The sequence below is a fragment of the Mytilus trossulus genome, chromosome 9 (genome assembly GCF_036588685.1).
Source record: "Mytilus trossulus isolate FHL-02 chromosome 9, PNRI_Mtr1.1.1.hap1, whole genome shotgun sequence".
NCBI lineage: Eukaryota > Metazoa > Mollusca > Bivalvia > Mytilida > Mytilidae > Mytilus > Mytilus trossulus.
The window spans coordinates 12,977,600-12,998,258 of NC_086381.1; the positions used below are offsets into that span (position 1 = coordinate 12,977,600).

Sequence of the window (20,659 nt, forward strand, 5' to 3'; positions counted from 1 at the left end):
CAGAGAAAAGTACATAGACAAGTTAATCCCAATAAGTTGTTAATTGGGATTTGGATAAATCTGAATTTGTCTGGTCTCTCGGAAAATAATGTGTGTTAGAACTTCGAGCTTTGATTATCCCCTAAAAAATTGTGAATTGTGATATTTTTTCATTGTTTCATTTAATTATCTAATTTTTTTTGCTGATGTATTTATAAATTTCAGCATTCCTTAAAAATTACAGTAATAAGAATAAACTTACTTAAAAGTATAAATTGAACTTGTTCTTTTGCAATATGGGAAAAATACAAATACACACGCTTAATCACGGTTATGATCGTATCATATAATTCGTACTTAAAAGCACTTGACAGTTAATATAATTGTACTTGTTGTCACTTTGTAGTCAGTACTTTCTAATAACCGCAAACTATATACTAACGAAAAGAATATGTGGCAAATGAAGTTAGTATTAAAAACTAGAGGCTCTAAAGAGCCTGTGTCGCTCACCTTTGTATATGTGAATATTAAACAAAGGAAGCAGATGAATTCATGACAAAATTGTGTTTTGTTGATGGTGATGTGTTTTTAAATCTTACTTTACTAAACAGTCTTGCTGCTTACAATTATCTCTATCTATAATGAACTTGGCCCAGAAGTATCAGTGGAAATGTTAATTAAAAATTGACTATAAAGGACAATAACTCCTTAGGGGGTCAATCGACCATTTCGGTCATGTTGACTTATTTATAGATCCTACTTTGCTGAACATTATTGCTGTTTACAGTTTATCTTTATCTATAATAATATTCAAGATAATAACCAAAAACAGCAAAATTTCCTTAAAATTTCCGATTCACGGGCAGCAACCCAACAACAGGTTGTCAGATTCAGATTTATCTGACAATTCTAGGGCAGATAGATATTGATCTGATAAGCAATTTCACCCCAAGTCAGATTGCTCTAAATGCTTTGGTTTTTGAGTTATAAGCCAAAAACTCAATTTTACCCCTATGTTCTATTTTTAGCCTTTGTGGCCATCTTGGTTGGTTGACCTGGTCACGCCACACATTTTTTTTAACTAGATACCCCAAAGATGATTGTTGCCAAGTTTGGATTAATTTGGCCCAGTAGTTTCAGAGGAGAAGATTTTTGTAAAGATAACTAAGATTTACGAAAAAATGGTTAAAAATTGACTATAAAGGGCAATAACTCCTAAACGGGTCAACTGACCATTTCGGTCATGTTGACTTATTTGTAGATCTTACTTTGTTGAACATTATTGCTGTTTACAGTTTATCTCTATCTATAATAATATTCAAGTTAAAAACAAAAAACAGCAAAATTTCCTTAAAATTACCAATTCAGGAGCAGCAACCCAACAACCGATTGACCGATTCATCTGAAAATTTTAGAGCAGATAGATCTTGACCTGATAAACATTTTTATCCCATGTCAGATTTCCTCAAAATGTTTTGGTTTTTGAGTTATAAGCCAAATACTGCATTTTACCCCTATGTTATATTTTTAGCCGTGGCGGCCATCTTGGTTGGTTGACCAGGTCACGCCTCACATTTTTTAAACTAGATACCCCAAAGATGATTGTGGCCAAGTTTGGATTAATTTGGCTCAGTAGTTTCAGAGGAGAAGATTTTTGTAAAAGATTACTTTAATTTACGAAAAATGGTTAAAAATTTACTATAAAGGGCAATAACTCCTAAACGGGTCAACTGACCATTTTGGTCATGTTGACTTATTTGTAGATCTTACTTTGCTGAACATTATTGCTGTTTACAGTTTATCTCTATCTATAATACTATTCAAGATAATAACCAAAAACAGCAAAATTTCATCAAAATTACCAATTCAGGGGCAGCAACCCAACAACCTATTGACTGATTCATCTGAAAATTTCAGGGCAGATAGATCTTGACCTGATAAACATATTTACCCCATGTCAGATTTGCTCTAAATGCTTTGGTTTTTGAGTTATAAGCCAAAAACTGCATTTTACCCCTATGTTCTATTTTTAGCTGTGGCGGCCATCTTGGTTGGTTGACCGGGTCATGCCACACATTTTTTAAACTAGATACCCCAATGATGAGTGTGGCCAAGTTTGGTTTGATTTGGCCCAGTAGTTTCAGAGGAGAAGATTTTTGTAAAAGTTAACAACGACGACGGACGACGGACGACGACGGACGCCGGACGCAAAGTGATGGGAAAAGCTCACTTGGCCCTTCGGGCCAGGTGAGCTAAAAACCTCTTTCATTACTATTAGGTTTTTATATAATATTATATCAGAAGGCACTATTGTCATTGATTAAGACCCCCTTCACATCCAGAAAAAAAAAATAACTTTAAAAAAATAAAATATGCAGAAAATGTATTTAAGATATTTTTCAAATTGAACTATAATATTTAGTTTTAAGTTGCCTGTGACATTATATTTGGCATGTCTGAAAAGAACCAAAATTGTTTCTAACAGACTTTCAAATTAAAATACATTTGCACCTCACAGGGGTGGTGTTCTCGAAAGTATCCTAAGATTCGTCCTAAGTCATAGATAAGACCAATTTTAGGACGGACTTAAGATCAACTTAGGACACTCTTAAGTTGTGTCTCGAAGCTATCTCAGACGAATCTTATGTTAGGACGTCCTAAACATATCCTAAGTCGAAATTTAAAATATTTAAAGATATTTGTTGATAAAACATTTATTAATGACGAAAATATTTAATAAAATTATTTACGAATTTTATCATAACATGTACATAATAAATTGCTTAATTACCAATGTAATTGTATAAAAAAAGATTGTTATTTAAACTGGAAAACAATTTGTTTTGAAAAGAGAATTAAATATTTAGTATAATCGTATCGTGAAACACGAAGTTCAAAGTTTGAAATCATGCACCTTTTCTTTATGTACGAGTTAATAACCGATGGTGCGTTTCATTTCACGTTCATTTTCACGTAAAATAATGAGCAAAAAGCAAAACCAAACTTATTACACTAGGATGAAGATAGGTTGCTCTTAAGACACCTTGTTGGGTGTCCTAAAGTTAGGACGAAAAATGGGATTTATTATAAGTTAAGAGAGCTTCGAGAACACGACTTAGGACAAAGACATGTCATAAGATAGACTTAGGACACGTCCTAATCCTAAGATAGCTTCGAGAACACCACCCCTGGAGTGGAACAGAATGTTTTTGCTTTGCCTGTAGATAACTTTATGTTACAATATTTATGCTTTTTATCTTTGCAACTGAAATTTTGTTTTTTACCTTTTAAAATTGGAAAGATTTGAAATTTTTACTTCATAAATCATAAATTATTTAAAAAATAATTTTTTAATGAGAAAATTTTAAAAAAATTTAGTGCTTCATATATATGTTTTGGTATTTTGCAAGACACATGTATATGCTATTTGCTTAGAGTTAATTTTTGGTGCTGCTTTTTATTATTTATTGCATGCTGCATGCCTTGTTTTATTTGTTATTGCATATGTTTTTATATTCGGTGAAAAGCTCATTAGAGCGTTAGTACTGTTTGTCAATATGCCGAATCCAAATAAAGTTTTACTTACTTACTTTTCATCGTGAGCGGAAGATCATTTGAGATAGCATACATTTGTATTTTACGATACTCCTATGATCTCCGATGGTTATGAACTGTTATCTTTTTCACATATGAAAATCTATTTATCGTATTACACCGAAACTCAAAAGATGTATATGAATAAGTGGACAATCACCGCAAACATAACTAGAAAGTAAATATCAGTTTTCTGTGACGAAAGAAGAAGAAATGCGTTTAATTAAGTTTGCCTATCCTACAATGTGTTACGAAATTACGACAATTTCATTGGTTATTTATAAGGTCAATGATGATTTCAAAGGTCATATTTCTCCCTTGACTACGGAGATTTGTGATTTCTTCAAATAGAATACAAATCACTAGTATGTTTTACACGAAAATATTCTTTTTTCCAATTGGATTCTGAAGCGTACAAAAAAACTTGAAATCAGTAGTCTGAGTTCCTGACATTGTATTTTGATTACCGTATAAGTGGACATATATTAATATTGGAAGTGAAGATTTGTGATACCATGTGGTTAAGATGATCTCGTTCAGATGCTGAGAGCTGGGAAATATATGAAAGGATTATGATTTGCCTATTAAATATTTGTATGGGTAGGGATTTTCTTAAAAAATATATGACTGGAAGGTTGGCAGAGTGACGTCAATCCCCAAAATTTATATGTTGAGACCCCGCCCCGTGCACTTTAAAAAATTGATGTCAAAATGGCAACGGTCATAAGCAAGGGTACAGAATTGATGAGGGAGTTTATCATAAAAGGAAATAATCTTAGAATAGGGCTACTTACTTCATTTTCGTCGCAGTAGATACTTATTATTTTTGAAAACTAGTGACGCAACTAACGATTTTCGCAAATTAGTTGTGGCGCAAAAGGACGTATTATTGACACAAACGTATACCTCTGATTAATTGTTGCATGGTTATTATTTGTTAACCGTTTCATTGATACAACGTTTATGATTCAATAATTTAATTTTGGATGTTACGCGTCTTCTGATTGGATAACGTTATTTTGTTATGAGCCCATAAATAGACACAATTTAGTCATATGACCGTGACGTCATCAACGTTTTTTCATGGCTTTCTACGGTTTAAAAAAGAATTTAGAATTAAATTATAAGAAATGACTGTAAAATTGTTTCTGTCTATTTGAAATAACATAAAAAATTTGGTGCACACTGTTAAATAACCCGCTAGTGTGCACCATTTTTTTTTATGTTATTTCTTCATAGACAGAAAAAATATTACAGTCATTCCTTAATTGATACAACGTTTATGATTCATTGGTACAACGTTAACTTTATGATTCATTGATACAACGTTAACTTTATGATTCATTGATACATCGTTAACTTTATGATTCATTGATACAACGTGTATGATTCATTGATACAACGTTTACTTTATGATTCATTGATACAACGTTAACTTTATGATTCATTGATACAACGTTTACTTTATAATTCCTTGATACAACGTTAACTTTATGATTCCTTGATACAACGTTAACTTTGTGATTCATTGATACAACGTTAACTTTATGATTCATTGATACAACGTTTACTTTATAATTCCTTGATACAACGTTAACTTTATGATTCCTTGATACAACGTTAACTTTGTGATTCATTGATACAACGTTAACTTTATGATTCATTGATACAACGTTTACTTTATAATTCCTTGATACAACGTTAACTTTATGATTCATTGATACAACGTTAACTTTATGATTCATTGATACAACGTTTACTTTATAATTCCTTGATACAACGTTAACTTTATGATTCATTGATACAACGTTAACTTTATAATTCCTTGATACAACGTTAACTTTATGATTCATTGATACAACGTTTACTTTATGATTCCTTGATACAACGTTAACTTTGTGATTCATTGATACAACGTTAACTTTATGATTCATTGATACAACGTTAACTTTATAATTCCTTGATACAACGTTAACTTTATGATTCCTTGATACAACGTTAACTTTATGATTCATTGATACAACGTGTATGATTCATTGATACAACGTTAACTTTATGATTCATTGATACAACGTTAACTTTATGATTCATTGATACAACGTTAACTTTATGATTCATTGATACAACGTTAACTTAATGATTCATCGATACAACGTTAACTTTATGATTCATTGATACAACGTTTACTTTATAATTCCTTGATACAACGTTAACTTTATGATTCCTTGATACAACGTTAACTTTATGATTCATTGATACAACGTGTATGATTCATTGATACAACGTTTACTTTATGATTCATTGATACAACGTTAACTTTATGATTCATTGATACAACGTTTACTTTATAATTCCTTGATACAACGTTAACTTTATGATTCCTTGATACAACGTTAACTTTGTGATTCATTGATACAACGTTAACTTTATGATTCATTGATACAACGTTTACTTTATAATTCCTTGATACAACGTTAACTTTATGATTCATTGATACAACGTTAACTTTATGATTCATTGATACAACGTTTACTTTATAATTCCTTGATACAACGTTAACTTTATGATTCATTGATACAACGTTAACTTTATAATTCCTTGATACAACGTTAACTTTATGATTCATTGATACAACGTTTACTTTATGATTCCTTGATACAACGTTAACTTTGTGATTCATTGATACAACGTTAACTTTATGATTCATTGATACAACGTTTACTTTATAATTCCTTGATACAACGTTAACTTTATGATTCATTGATACAACGTTTACTTTATAATTCCTTGATACAACGTTAACTTTATGATTCATTGATACAACGTTTACTTTATAATTCATTGATACAACGTTAACTTTATGATTCATTGATACAACGTTAACTTTATGATTCATTGATACAACGTTTACTTTATAATTCCTTGATACAACGTTAACTTTATGATTCATTGATACAACGTTAACTTTATGATTCATTGATACAACGTTTACTTTATAATTCATTGATACAACGTTAACTTTATGATTCATTGATACAACGTTAACTTTATGATTCATTGATACAACGTTAACTTAATGATTCATCGATACAACGTTTACTTTATAATTCCTTGATACAACGTTAACTTTATGATTCCTTGATACAACGTTAACTTTGTGATTCATTGATACAACGTTAACTTTATGATTCATTGATACAACGTTAACTTTATAATTCATTGATACAACGTTAACTTTATGATTCCTTGATACAACGTTAACTTTATGATTCATTGATACAACGTGTATGATTCATTGATACAACGTTTACTTTATGATTCATTGATACAACGTTAACTTTATGATTCATTGATACAACGTTTACTTTATAATTCCTTGATACAACGTTAACTTTATGATTCCTTGATACAACGTTAACTTTGTGATTCATTGATACAACGTTAACTTTATGATTCATTGATACAACGTTTACTTTATAATTCCTTGATACAACGTTAACTTTATGATTCCTTGATACAACGTTAACTTTGTGATTCATTGATACAACGTTAACTTTATGATTCATTGATACAACGTTTACTTTATAATTCCTTGATACAACGTTAACTTTATGATTCATTGATACAACGTTAACTTTATGATTCATTGATACAACGTTTACTTTATAATTCCTTGATACAACGTTAACTTTATGATTCATTGATACAACGTTAACTTTATAATTCCTTGATACAACGTTAACTTTATGATTCATTGATACAACGTTTACTTTATGATTCCTTGATACAACGTTAACTTTGTGATTCATTGATACAACGTTAACTTTATGATTCATTGATACAACGTTTACTTTATAATTCCTTGATACAACGTTAACTTTATGATTCATTGATACAACGTTAACTTAATGATTCATTGATACAACGTTAACTTTATGATTCATTGATACAACGTTAACTTTATGATTCATTGATACAACGTTAACTTTATGATTCATTGATACAACGTTAACTTTATGATTCATTGATACAACGCTAACTTTATGAGTCATTGATACAACGCTAACTTTATGATTCATTGAGTCAACGCTAACTTGATGATTTATTGATTTAACGCTAACTTGATGATTCATTGATACAACGCTAACTTTATGATTCATTGATTCAACGCTAACTTGGTGATTCATTGATACAACGCTTACTTTATGATTCATTGATACAACGCTAACTTTATGATTCATTGATTCAACGCTAACTTGGTGATTCATTGATACAACGCTTACTTTATGATTCATTGATACAACGCTAACTTTATGATTCATTGATTCAACGTTTATGATTCGTTATGGTACATCCTGTAAATACATCTGTTACCGTTCAATGATTTCAAAGGACGGAGTGCTAATGTTTGGTAAATATTAAAAAAAAACAACATTGCTTTCAGCAGAAAAAAACATTACTGAATGTGTGAGGAACATGTATAGTTACATCTATCTTAATTTACAAACATTTAAAGTCTTGGGTTTTGTGTATGGCCATATGGTGCATGAGGGTCCGATGATTTTCTAATTACTAGTATAATAGTATCTCTGTAATTCTTTTCTTAGTGTCTTCTTTTACGATTTCCCCATACTGACAAGAACAGCGACAGAATGATAATTGTTTTCAACTATTTCACTGAAATATACTTAAATCTCTTAAAAGGCTCGACATGTCAAATCAAATTGAATTATGTATGTGATATTTTTGTCGCCCCAGCAACAAATGATAAAACTTAGACAAAATCACTACTATGGAAGATTGAAATAAACATTATTGTACAACGACACAATGGGTTTACTATACCATCAGAAACCCACAGAATTACTCTTTATTATCTAACAAGTTCTTTCTCGAACTTATTGTTATGGTATAGCATGTTTGATTTTAATTTTCGTTTAACTACAGTAACTAAAAAAAAACATAAATCAAGATGAGGCCACATCTTACACATTCTTATATTTTTTGTTTATTTTTTATTGTTGGTTGCTTCCATCCCATAAATGATTAATTGGGTATAAGAACCATTTAAGCCCAAATTAACAACTTCATTCGAAATCTTATTCAAGAATTATATCCAGTTCGATTTTGGTTGAACTATTAATTAACCAAAAGGAGACTATCTTATATGATCTCTTACATTTCAATTTGATGCCGTTTATCAACCAAATATCTACAAGACAAACTAACAATAAAGCTTTCGTTTATCAATTAAATTTGATCAGAATCACTTATCTTCTCCATGACATATTGATGAGAATCACTTATCTTCTCCATGACATATTGTTCACAGACGATTGTCTTCCTGATATGGATGCCAGGCAAGTCACAATACGGTTTCTGAAGAAATACAAAGAACTGATAAAACGAAATACTCTTCTTAATCACATTTCAATCGCAGTAAAATATAGAAAATTATTAGATTCCAGGGCATACCGTATTAATTAAAGCCTAATAGCTGTTTATGAAGATGATGTATAAAGTCCTTAGAATGCCAGAGATCTTTATTCTGAGCGGTAAATCTCATTAAAAGATACAGATTTCTGAAGAAGCAAACTAATTGAAGAATAAGATTCTTTGATCTCAAAGATTATTAAGAACTTCTGTAAAAAAGAACTGAAACCTTTGACAACAACGTAAGACTAACAAGATCTTAGACAATTTGTGATAACGCTTGTTAATTTAGTCAGATACAGTATTCATACACACAGGAAAAGTACTTAGAACTTCAAATCAACATTGCGAATGTTAGAATTAATTAAACACTTTTGTTTCACAGTTGTTCAACGATTTTTTTTCTGTTATAGAACAAAAAAATTATTGATGCATAATTAAAAGCCATGGAACCGTTTATACAGACTGTCTAAATGAAATGCTTACATTTTCAACAATAAAACTGATCGTAAAATCTATTATACTTTATGGAATAAGAGAACGTTTGCAGGATTTATCGTTTTTCGATGGTGATTGTTTCGCCTAATGTTTTATTAAAAGCTTGATACCTGAAATTTCCATATACAATGTAGGATTAATAAACAACTTTTTATAAATAATGGTAAGTACATATGTTTTTAAATCCTTTAAAGATTACTTTGTATTCATCAAGTACAGTTATGTTTTTCTTTATATATATCTAGAATGAACTAGAATAAACAACCAACAGAGTAAACTATTAATATACATGTATGACGAAGTATAATTTAATCTCCTGGAAATTAGCCCTAATAGTTTACCCTTATACTCAATAAAAAATTCATGTATATGTACCGTCATAGACGATTTCATATTTGATGAAATCTATCAAAGAAAGAGGGTAACTCAATTAGTTTTCACTTATCTTTCTTCCCTCATAAAGTAGGTACAGAAATGCTTAAATACCCAAGATAAATTGTACTAGTATGTAGAAGCAGACAACATATAGTGCATACGGATACGGCTTAATTTATCGATATTAAACAAAATAAAATATAAAAAAACCAAGAGGCTATGATCTGTAGTTGCTGAGAAAATGCACAGATAATGCAACGTACAGAAATGTTTTGAAATGCCCAAACAACAAAAGACGTCAGCATTGTATAAAAGACGTCAGTATAATATATGATTTAAATGTACATGTATATATAAAAAAAAAGATGTGGTATGACTGCCAATAAGACAACTCTCCACACTAGACAAAATTACACAAAAATTAAGAACTACATTGAATAGTATGTCCTCATTTACATGTAGCCAAATGTAATACGATTCTCTGTTTTAACAGGTATACTGGTTCAGATGTAGCATAGCATACATGTACATCCTTGTATACCTATCTACAATAATAGGTAAGTCACAGGATATATCCATATGTATGCATGTCTATTACATTTGCATAATAAGTATCAGTTCCCGATATGTTCCCAATTTACATCTTTCAAGTAAAATCACAACAATACTGAACTCCGAGGAAAAATTCAAAATGGAAAGTCCCTAGAAATCAAATGGCAAAATCGAAAGCTCAAACACACCAAACGAATGGACTACAACTGTCATATTTTTGATAGGGATACAGCAGCCAGCATTGTGTATTATTTTAATGATATAAAAACAAAAACAAACATTGCAACAATAAAACAATAACGGGATGTATAAGTACAGAGCCGCGTCATATGTATAAAAAAAAACACATCACAGAATACCTGTTCTCTGCTGGTACAATGTATTGGTCTCTATATAGTTTTGCACCATCTGTTAAATCCCTACCCCGTATATGGAAGAACAGAGAGTTAAACTTTGTATCAGACAAAGAGTAAATAAATGTCAGATTTTGTCTGTAGATGATAAATCTGTGAAGGAGACGACTTCTAATCAATTTTCTTCTAGTATTTAAGGTAGAAAAGAAATACGTTTTCAAGACAACATAATTTCCCATGAGAGGTCAAAACTTGAATTAATTTTCTCGATTGTTAGAAATCATTACATTTTGTTATTTCTGATCCTTGAAGAAAACTACAATAAGATTTGATATAAATTGACTTGATAAAGTGTTGAAATAATGTGTGACTGTAATTAGTTTACTGTATCGATTAGGTAACAACTTTTGAAGCTGTAACTTGATATCGGTCAAATTAAAAATGCTTCAGCTAAATCAATTCTTGAATAAAACCAATTAAAAAACTAAAAATAGAATAGAATAGGTCATTTTAGTATATAGCACTCTTCTATATGTTAAGTTAGAAAGTGAATATTTATTTATTTATTATAAGTACATACACTCGCTAATGCTCGAATCTAATTGTGAAGAAAATGGTCATCATTAACATATACTTTACGGATTGGGCTATTCGTCCGGCTAGCCGGTCGAATAGTTAAAAATCTCTATTCGTCTGGCCATCCGTCTGCGGATTAAACTGGTCCGCCGTTCTATCTATAGCTTCGCACCGAACGTTTTTTTTTTACTATTTGTCCGGCTAGCCGGACGAATAGCCACTGCCTATGCTTTAGACCCCTCTTGGTTTATGAGTGATAGAAAATACATACACCAAGCAATGAATCTTGTCCCTATTTGGGTAGTAGCTATATACACTGAGAATTTGCGATACTTGAACTATTGACGTCAAAAATCAATCGCTTTTCCTTTGTTGCGTCCAGCAATTTTTATTGTGATGTCAAATTTTACGGGAACCTGTGTGCAGTTCTTTGCTTTTGCGCCAATTGTCCTTTCGTTTGTGCAAAAAAAAAAACACCTTCCACAAACCATATATCATTTGCGCCAAAAATAAAACCTTTCATTTGCGCCAATAATACAGGTAAATAGTAATTTCTTTCTTTCAGAAAACACTTTAAAAATAAGTACAGTTTTTTTTTGGGCATAATAAAACATATTTCTCAGTATTCAGTCATCTTAAAATCATACACAAGGTACGTTATAACTTCGTTAAAACACAGTTCTGTTACTTTGAACATATTTAAAAGTAGTAAAATTACGAGACAGTTGTATTCGTTATACACTATAGCAAAGTTATAATTCTGTCCATATCCGTTGTTATTCTGGCTTTGCAAGTTTTATGAAACTCCCACACGATTTTTAATATGATGCATATGATAAGCTATATATACCATATGTGTCACTGTGATCATAAAAAATACAGACTTATTTCCTCTATTGAACTCTGAGCTGACAATGTCCATCCCTCAAGCATATCAACATTTTATAACTTTAAACCTCAGTTTTGTATTAGAAATTAGTATGAACAATCATCCAGGAGAAATACTGTAAAAACAAACACTATTCAAGATACAGCAATGATTATTCAACTGTTCGGTTATATTTTATTTGAAATACCTGTGAAATGGCGCACATGAAGTTTTTTATTTGCCTGTGTGATGTTCAGTAATGGCGGGCAAATAGGGATAAGGTGTATGTATAGCTGTTCGTCGTGAGCCAAGGTTCCGTGTTGAAGACCGTACTTTGACCTTTTATTGTTTACTTTAAAAAAAATGGGACTTGGATGGAGAGTTGTCTCATTGACACTCATAGAAGTAGACACCAAATATTACAGTTACACATGTGCACGGCTTCATTTATCTACATTTAACTTGGTATACTAAATCAAGAAGAAAAATTTCGTAAAAGTTGAATCCTTCAAATTGCTACCGCTTTGATATGCCGCTTGTAATTAAGGCAATTTAAGAATTTTTATTAGATTTCAAGAAGCGAATATTTCCAGTTACTGAGAAAATGTACCAAACTGTTTCAGCCGATTTTTCTTAAAGGGTTTCCCTGACTTGTAAAAGTTGTTTATGGTAGAATTAACCAGTGGTTCTGTTTCAGTTTACATTGGTCAAAATATCATTATGACGTAAACATAACGTGCTCTTTTCTTGTTTTGGTGTTGTGACTTCACGAAAAAAAAGCTAGTATATGCCATTGCTAATGTCACATAGAAAGAACGCATCTTTAAGCAAGTCATTGATAAAGAAAACTAAAGCTTGTATGCATTTTGTCTAAATAATCATTTATTTCTAGAATCATTTACTTCACGAAAAAAAGCTAGTATATGCCATTGCTAATGTCACATAGAGAGAACGCATCTTTATAAAGCAAGTCATTGATAAAGAAAAATAAAGCTTGTATGCATTTTGTCTAAATAATCATTTATTTCTAGAAACACATTCCACCACTAAATCTCGTGTAATTCGAGCTTCCTCTGCTCTGGGAACAGTATATCTATATATGTTCCTGCTCTGCTCAAAACTTTAAAAAATCTAAATATTTCGCCAAGCCTCGCAATTAGATAAAAAAAAAAAAAAGCTGCCTAGAGGCTGCATGCTTTTTAATCGGTTCTGATTAGTTTGAGAACATTTTGTTAACTCGGTTACGTTTATAAATTTATCTCGTGTAAAATGATCTAACCATGTACATTCGGAACATTGCACTCATTCATTTATCTCGGGTAAATGATCTAACCATGTACATTCGGAACATTGCACTCATTCATTCTATCTTAATTAATCATTAGATAAATATTTACTACCATTCAGTGATACGTTGACATCAATATTTATTTAATCTCTCCATAGTTAAAATATTCAATTTGTTTAAGTTTACAATTGAAATGTATCAATTGCAAAATTATCACGATCAACGGGGGAGTTTATTGGCAAACAGAAAATATATATACAGTGAGTGTCGACGTCACGGATCTATATAAATTGTGACATGATATAGTTTGCCAATAGTGCGTCATTTAAAAAAAATAACATCTATGTGGCAAATATTTTGTAGATTTTTAACAGGAATAAACATTTGTCAAACAGTCAAGCTTCCATATAAAAAGCTTCGAATCATATATAAATCAAGAAAGTTTTATTTGTAAATGAAGAAAAAATATACGTCATAAATTTCACCCATCGTGAGAACAGACAATTTCTTAAGAAAATATCTACCGTGGAAACGAATATGGTGATCCTTTTTTTTTCAATTATTGATTAAGGCATGTGGGTAGTTAAATAAATACGAGTCTCAAGTTTCTACAGACAAATTGTAGCTGTTGACATTTTCTTCAGACTTAATACTGGTGCATAATTACGATAAAAGTTTTAATATTTAAAAAATAAGAATTTTATTGCGAAAGAATAAGATGAAAAATGGTAACACACCATTAAGTTTAGAATATTAATTTTAGAAATATCTGTTTCTATTAGAACGCTGATGCAATCTTTTTGTTCTACTCAGAGAGATTGACCCTTCTTATATAATTAAAAGACTGGCGGATAGCCTGGTATACATCAATGAGACAGCAACACAGCAAACACAAAAACAATAAAGTTGTGACAACATGGTCTGATTTAGCAAAGTGTTTCGACAACTTCAATACAACTTTTATGGGATCCATGGCTTGTATATAATTTTTTTTTTTATATCAAAATCTTTCTTGATCTGCTCTTATTATGGTTAGACTGGAATCTTTGTGCTACAATTGAAAGGAAAGTCCTTTACATTTTCAGTTAAGATTGTAGGTTTTCATCAAATGAATTATTTTCTTCCTCTTTTTTTTTTTTCATAAATCGTTGTTAGATTATTTTGATTTGAAGTCTGCAAACCCTGCATATATATACATGTATCTCTTATCTTCATACAATGTTGGTTTCGTAATTATTGCACTACGTGCATGATTCAAAATATAAAAGCGGTCTTCATTTCAACTTTGACGTCTAGTCTAACGTACATGTATTATAGGAGAAAGTACATACACCAGTGAATTATGAATAAAGTTCGAAAGACAAATGTGAATATTTTACTGTTTGATGACTTACCTGAAGCAGAGACATATAATAATTCAATATATGTCTCTGCCTGAAGGCATTACTACTATAGAGATGTTAACAGTGAAGTAAGACCTTTCCGGAGCACATCAATATATCCCTGGGAATGTTTTTGAGTTTGCATTGTTTAATTTTCAGTTTCACTTCAATGCAATATTTTGTTGACTTGTTTGTTTCTTCTTCGACATTTTTCTTTTGAAGGGTTGTTGTCTGTCTGCCATTGACTTCAATACATATATGATAGAAATAATGTTTACGAAACGAATATATGAGAAATTGGACTCATTTAATACGAAGAAAGTTCTAGAATGTTAGTTAACATGTCATTTGAAACGTTTTCTTTTATTTATTTCAGAGTGCAAATTTAACTGTTCCATATCACCCTACCTCAGAGATCGTTGGTATTTAGTGAATCAACCAAGAACAATACTTAGGGTCAGAAGGAAAAGTGTGGTCTTCAAAGAACCAGGCAAAGAAACGTTGAGATATAAGTGTGCTGAAAGCAAAGGAAATACTTTTCTTCTAAGGTAATACTAGTATATGATTTATTTCATTTTATTTTAAATGTGACAGTACACATTGAAGAAACTACCCTAACAACACAGAACGAAAATTGAAGAGACACAACCGAGCAACACACAATGAAGGAAAATTGTGATCTGATCTGAAGGTCAACCTATAGCATCAACAATATGTGAAGCTCCAAATTGGCCCTAGTCGATACAAGTGGAAAATAGATATAACAGAGCCTACCAAAGATATGACATCAACTCAGCATTCATTTAAGGACAAAGGCAATTATTTTATACTGATATGGAACATGCGCTTTAACATGTGGCGAATAATGTTCTCATTGTTAAAGATCGTAGGGTGAAATGTAGTCATCCATTGGTCACTGATGAATATAATTGTCTCATTTGCAATCATAGTACATCTCAATATTTTCAGTAAAAGCTTAATGAAAAAAATACAAGTTAAACATGCTGTAGTCGTCATAAGATTTGAGAAAATAATTTGCAATGATTATAACATTTGCCATTGTGTTTCCTGCTCAATAAATTAATTCCTAACATCTGGATAAGTTTGATTATATTAAAATTACATGTAATTATTTCGTGCAGACTTAAAATGCATTGGATGATAGGAGATTCACTTCGTAATTAATTTACAGGCAACTAGTTAGCACTTGAAATTCTTCTTTTGTCAAGTAGTTTCTACCCTAAGTTTGTTATAATCACTAATATATTAGAAAACCAATACTGTTTTAAATAGAAAACCTTTTAACATGCGTGAGAACACTACTTTTGAATACTCCTAATTCTAGTTCAGCACATCATTAACGTAAATGATATGCACTTACTCTATTACCCTGATTTCTGCATGACCACGAGTTTCTTCCTTTGTTCTTGTGCTTTATGTTTTGCTAATCTGCCAACAGTGCTATAATATTTTCGTAAAAAAAAAACCAGTTTCAAATGAAACCATTTTTTCCAAATTTCAAATCTAAAATGTAAAGAACGAACTTTTCTTCAGTCTGATGTCAGAGTTAAATTTTTATGTACAAAGGGTACATGATTCTGAGTAAATCAAAATTTCTCAATTTATGAATTAATTGGTTTTTTTGGGTCAAATGAGACTTTTGATGATAATGTTTATATAACAATACTACAGCGATTAATAAACCGACAAACTTGGAACAAAAACAACTAGAAATTAAGGAATTACAAAAGGAGACAAATCAAACAAAAAAAAATCAATACATATCTAGATATTCACATAAGATTTTTGAAATTTAGTTCGATTTTACACGTGTCTGGCAGATTTCGCTGCATTTGCGAGGTTTTTTTGTTTTTTAAACGGTTCAGCCAAAGATTGAATATTGCAATACATAATGTTGCTGAAGTTAATTAATGATCTAGAATATTATGAAAATACAGTATGATAGTTGCTGGAAGGATTTCCTTTGACATTGATATGCAAGAATTTTTTTTATTTGAGAGCTCCATGTATACACGATGTCATCACATTTCTATACGAATTCTATACATCTACAGATTTTCTTTTCAATTTCAGAATTCGAGACTATAGGCCTGGTTATCATGGTTACTTATGTATCGGATTTGCTTACATTGCATATCATGCACGTGCAGAATACAGCCTCGTTCGGCTAAATGGCAAGTCGTAATTCTTAGTATATGATCTACATTCTATTAAAAGAAATAATGTTTTATAAGTCATCAATTTGGGTATTTTTCTGCAACGTAAACATGGCCCGGTAAAACCACTGGGTAATACACTCTAAAATTTCTGCTGTTAATTGTCTTTTTTTTTTTAATATATATTACACTGAAAACTAAATATTGATTATTGATCATTATATTATCGCAAGGGGAGTAAAAGAAAAGAGAAGAACAAAGACATGTACAGTAAAAACACCAAAAGTTGCATATTGATAAAATCTAAATTCATTTTGATGTAATCAGAATGTAAGTTTTCAATAAATCCCCACAGCTCCTTAGATCAAAAAATTCCAATGATTCTCCAACGATATGCACATTTGTATGTTTATCAGAGCATAAATCGTCTGGCACCACTTGTTGATCAGGAATATAGATAGACGGAATTGAAAATATCTATTTTCAATTATAAATCTGCATATTGACTTCTGTTAACAATAAATAAGAAAACCGAGTAACAAGAAATGATATGAAACAGTAAATAACAGGTGCTCTGGAAAGTTTGGCAATTTGTTAGTTCCAAATATGACACAATCGTCCTATTTACAAAAACAAAACAAAAAGAGGTCCAGTGTTCTGTCAGTGTCTTTAAAAGAAACAGACTGAGAATCGACAACGAGTATAGCAATCATAGTTCATCTAGTCACAGGACTTGAACCGCTATGAACCGGTACCCTAGAGTACAAACATTTGAAAGTTAACAAACCATCCGTTATTTGGTGGAGTTATTTGTAAAGAAGTCGTTTTTCTGCAAGTCCGAAATATTATTTACATGTAGAGATTGAATGAATTGGATGATTTTAACATGATTGTTATAATATTTTGACTATTTTGATTCCATTACAAAACTAGCAAACCAAACCAATGCCTCTTTGAATATAACACACAGAATGTCGGAAAACAGCAAAAACCTGCTTACATGACTCGTTTGAGTTTATAAGATAGTTAGATATTTTTTTCTTTTAAACAGATCCGTCTATTGGTCACAGCTTGATGGGACCGTTGTTGTACAGAGGAGATTTTGGTCCCATGTCATTAAACGATGTGTGTCTTGGTTCATCAGTGCCTGTCTACTCATATCTCCAGAGAACAAGTAAGTTGATACTAAGTGTGTGTTAATGCAACAACAAAAGTACAAAACAACGTATACTTCAATACTCTTGCTTCATAATTTTATTCTTGGCGCTTTTATAAAATTATTTACAAAAGATGGATTGATTTTAATTCTTAATTAAGCTTGTCACATTTCAGGGCTTACAATGAATTATTATTTTATAAATGTCAAATGATTTATGTTGTTGAATACAGCGATAACTGACTGCAATATCTTTTGAAAATTACCACGTACAATTATAGACACTTTTATGGTGTTTTGGGATAATGAATAAAAAGTAAATGTAGTACTAGTAATTAAAATGTTAATAAAATAAAGATACAAAATCACATAGGAAGATTTTCTGTAGTCAATTTTCAACGATAGACAAATTTTAAACATTATGTCAAACTGTAAATCGTTCTGAGTCTAGATAAGTTTGAATTAAAGCACTCCATTTTTTTCCTTTTGCTTAGGTCCTGGATGCAAGTTTCCGAAGGTACTTCGTCATTCCTGGAGTACCTCTATAAAAATTGCATGGAGAGTGTCCTTTACCAAATCTGATTTCACTCTGACATTAATGAATGGGACAGATGTTTTATTTAGATGTGAGAAAAGAGATAAACATATTTTTCAACTGCGGTAAGTATAAACATCAAGATTTATTTATATATTTTCTTCGATATCATTTCCTAATCGTGAATCGAAGTATATGTACATACATGTAGCTTTACTAAGTTTGATTACTTATATGTTTTTGGAAGTTTCTGAATCATGAATTTTTATTTGAGGGCGAGCTACTACTAGTAAATGACTAAGTGATACAAATGTTCATATCATATACAATATGTGTACCTTGTCGAATCTTGCTGGTCTGTTGTATTGGTGGTTTTTTTTCTAAATGGATCAATTTATTTTGCCATTATATCGTTGAATCTTATTATTTCAGAGCTAGTTCCATAACATCTGATCAGGATGGAATATTGTGCCTTCGTATCAAATCAATACGTAACGATCCTTTCTATGATTTTGAGATTGCCCGGATGAATAGTAAGTATATCAAGATCATAGGATTAGTTATTCTAATGAAACAAATAAATTTCACCAAAAGTCCATAAAAATTCACAAGCGTTAAAATGTAACCATGAATTACATATTTTTAGTTTTAAGAGCAACCTCTATATATTAAAATTATATAGCCTTTAAAAGTAAGAAAGGAAGACCACGTACTCATATGTACAAATGTATTTAGCTTTGATGTGTTATTTAAGAATTGAATGCTTCTTTTTGTAACTTTATTGGGGTGTAAAAGCGTTGACCGAAGAACATCATTCTGAAAATGTGCGCACGGTCAACGCTTTTACAACTCGATGAAGTTACAAAAAGAAGAATTAAATACGTATAATTACATTTTTTAGCTAGGATCATGAAAACACTAATTTTATCATTTTTTTTAAATTCGCCTTTGCACTTTGTGTTATATCATAAATGATAAGTTTTATTGTGTAATGCAATTGCTTAAGGATTAACACGTGATGTGAGTTCGCCAATCAATGACGTATTATAATGAAACATATATCTAATGTAAGTTTGTGTGTTGTAAAATTGTAGGTGGCAGTACAGAAATGGGAATGATTATGACAATACCACGTGGCAAACCATTTCACATGCACGAAGATTGTGATTGGATAGACAGTCCTGCTCGTTCGGAGTTCCTTTACACTCTTCCTAAAGCATGATGTTCTGTTTTATTCTATGTATATTTTTAAAATCACAATGATGTAGATTGAATATTTCATTATTACTAACAAATTGTTTTGATGTTTTATTTTATAAGTTTGTGTTTTTTTATTGCAGTTTTATCTTGGAAATCTCATTATTTGTAAAGTCACGTCTTTGGCTAGACTAAAGTACCCGTGATTTAAAAGATTTTTTTTTAACAAGAAGAATAAGCAATTTTAGAGTATTATGATTTATTTTTGAAAAACGGAATCGAATGTTATAAAGTTAATCTATAATATAAATAAATTTCGGAAACAAATTTGATAAAGCAGGTTTTGATGTTTTGATGTTTTAAGTTATTTCGCGTTCTTGTACATAATTTATATAATACTATTTAAAATATTAAATCCATATTCATGCTTGATTTGTTTTTATATAAACGGTAGCTAAAAAGTCATAAGAAACGAGTGACCGGTGAAAAATAATGTTCTTCCAATTCTTGAACCAATGCATACAAACATCATAAACTTAGTCTTCTGTGCTCGAATTTATCATTTTTTTTCGTGTAAATTTCGTATAATTGTCATTTTTTTTCAATCGGTTAGTGTTGTTGTGAAAATATGGCAGGTAATTAAAGTTCGTGTTTTGAAGCCGAAGTTTAACGATTGTCACCTATTTGTCAACAATC

General features: G+C 30.7%; 1 protein-coding gene across 1 annotated transcript; it reads left to right on the forward strand.

Annotated features, from left to right (window-relative positions):
• The first annotated feature begins 9,072 nt into the window (after positions 1–9,072).
• LOC134683601 (uncharacterized) lies at positions 9,073–20,018 on the forward strand. The gene is made up of 8 exons (XM_063542908.1): positions 9,073–9,667; positions 10,373–10,436; positions 15,275–15,446; positions 16,993–17,093; positions 18,127–18,249; positions 18,726–18,891; positions 19,199–19,299; positions 19,861–20,018. Exons 1-8 carry the CDS (start codon positions 9,665–9,667, stop codon positions 19,986–19,988), a joined length of 858 nt encoding a protein of 285 aa, XP_063398978.1. The 5' UTR covers positions 9,073–9,664; the 3' UTR covers positions 19,989–20,018.
• Positions 20,019–20,659: the final 641 nt, after the last annotated feature.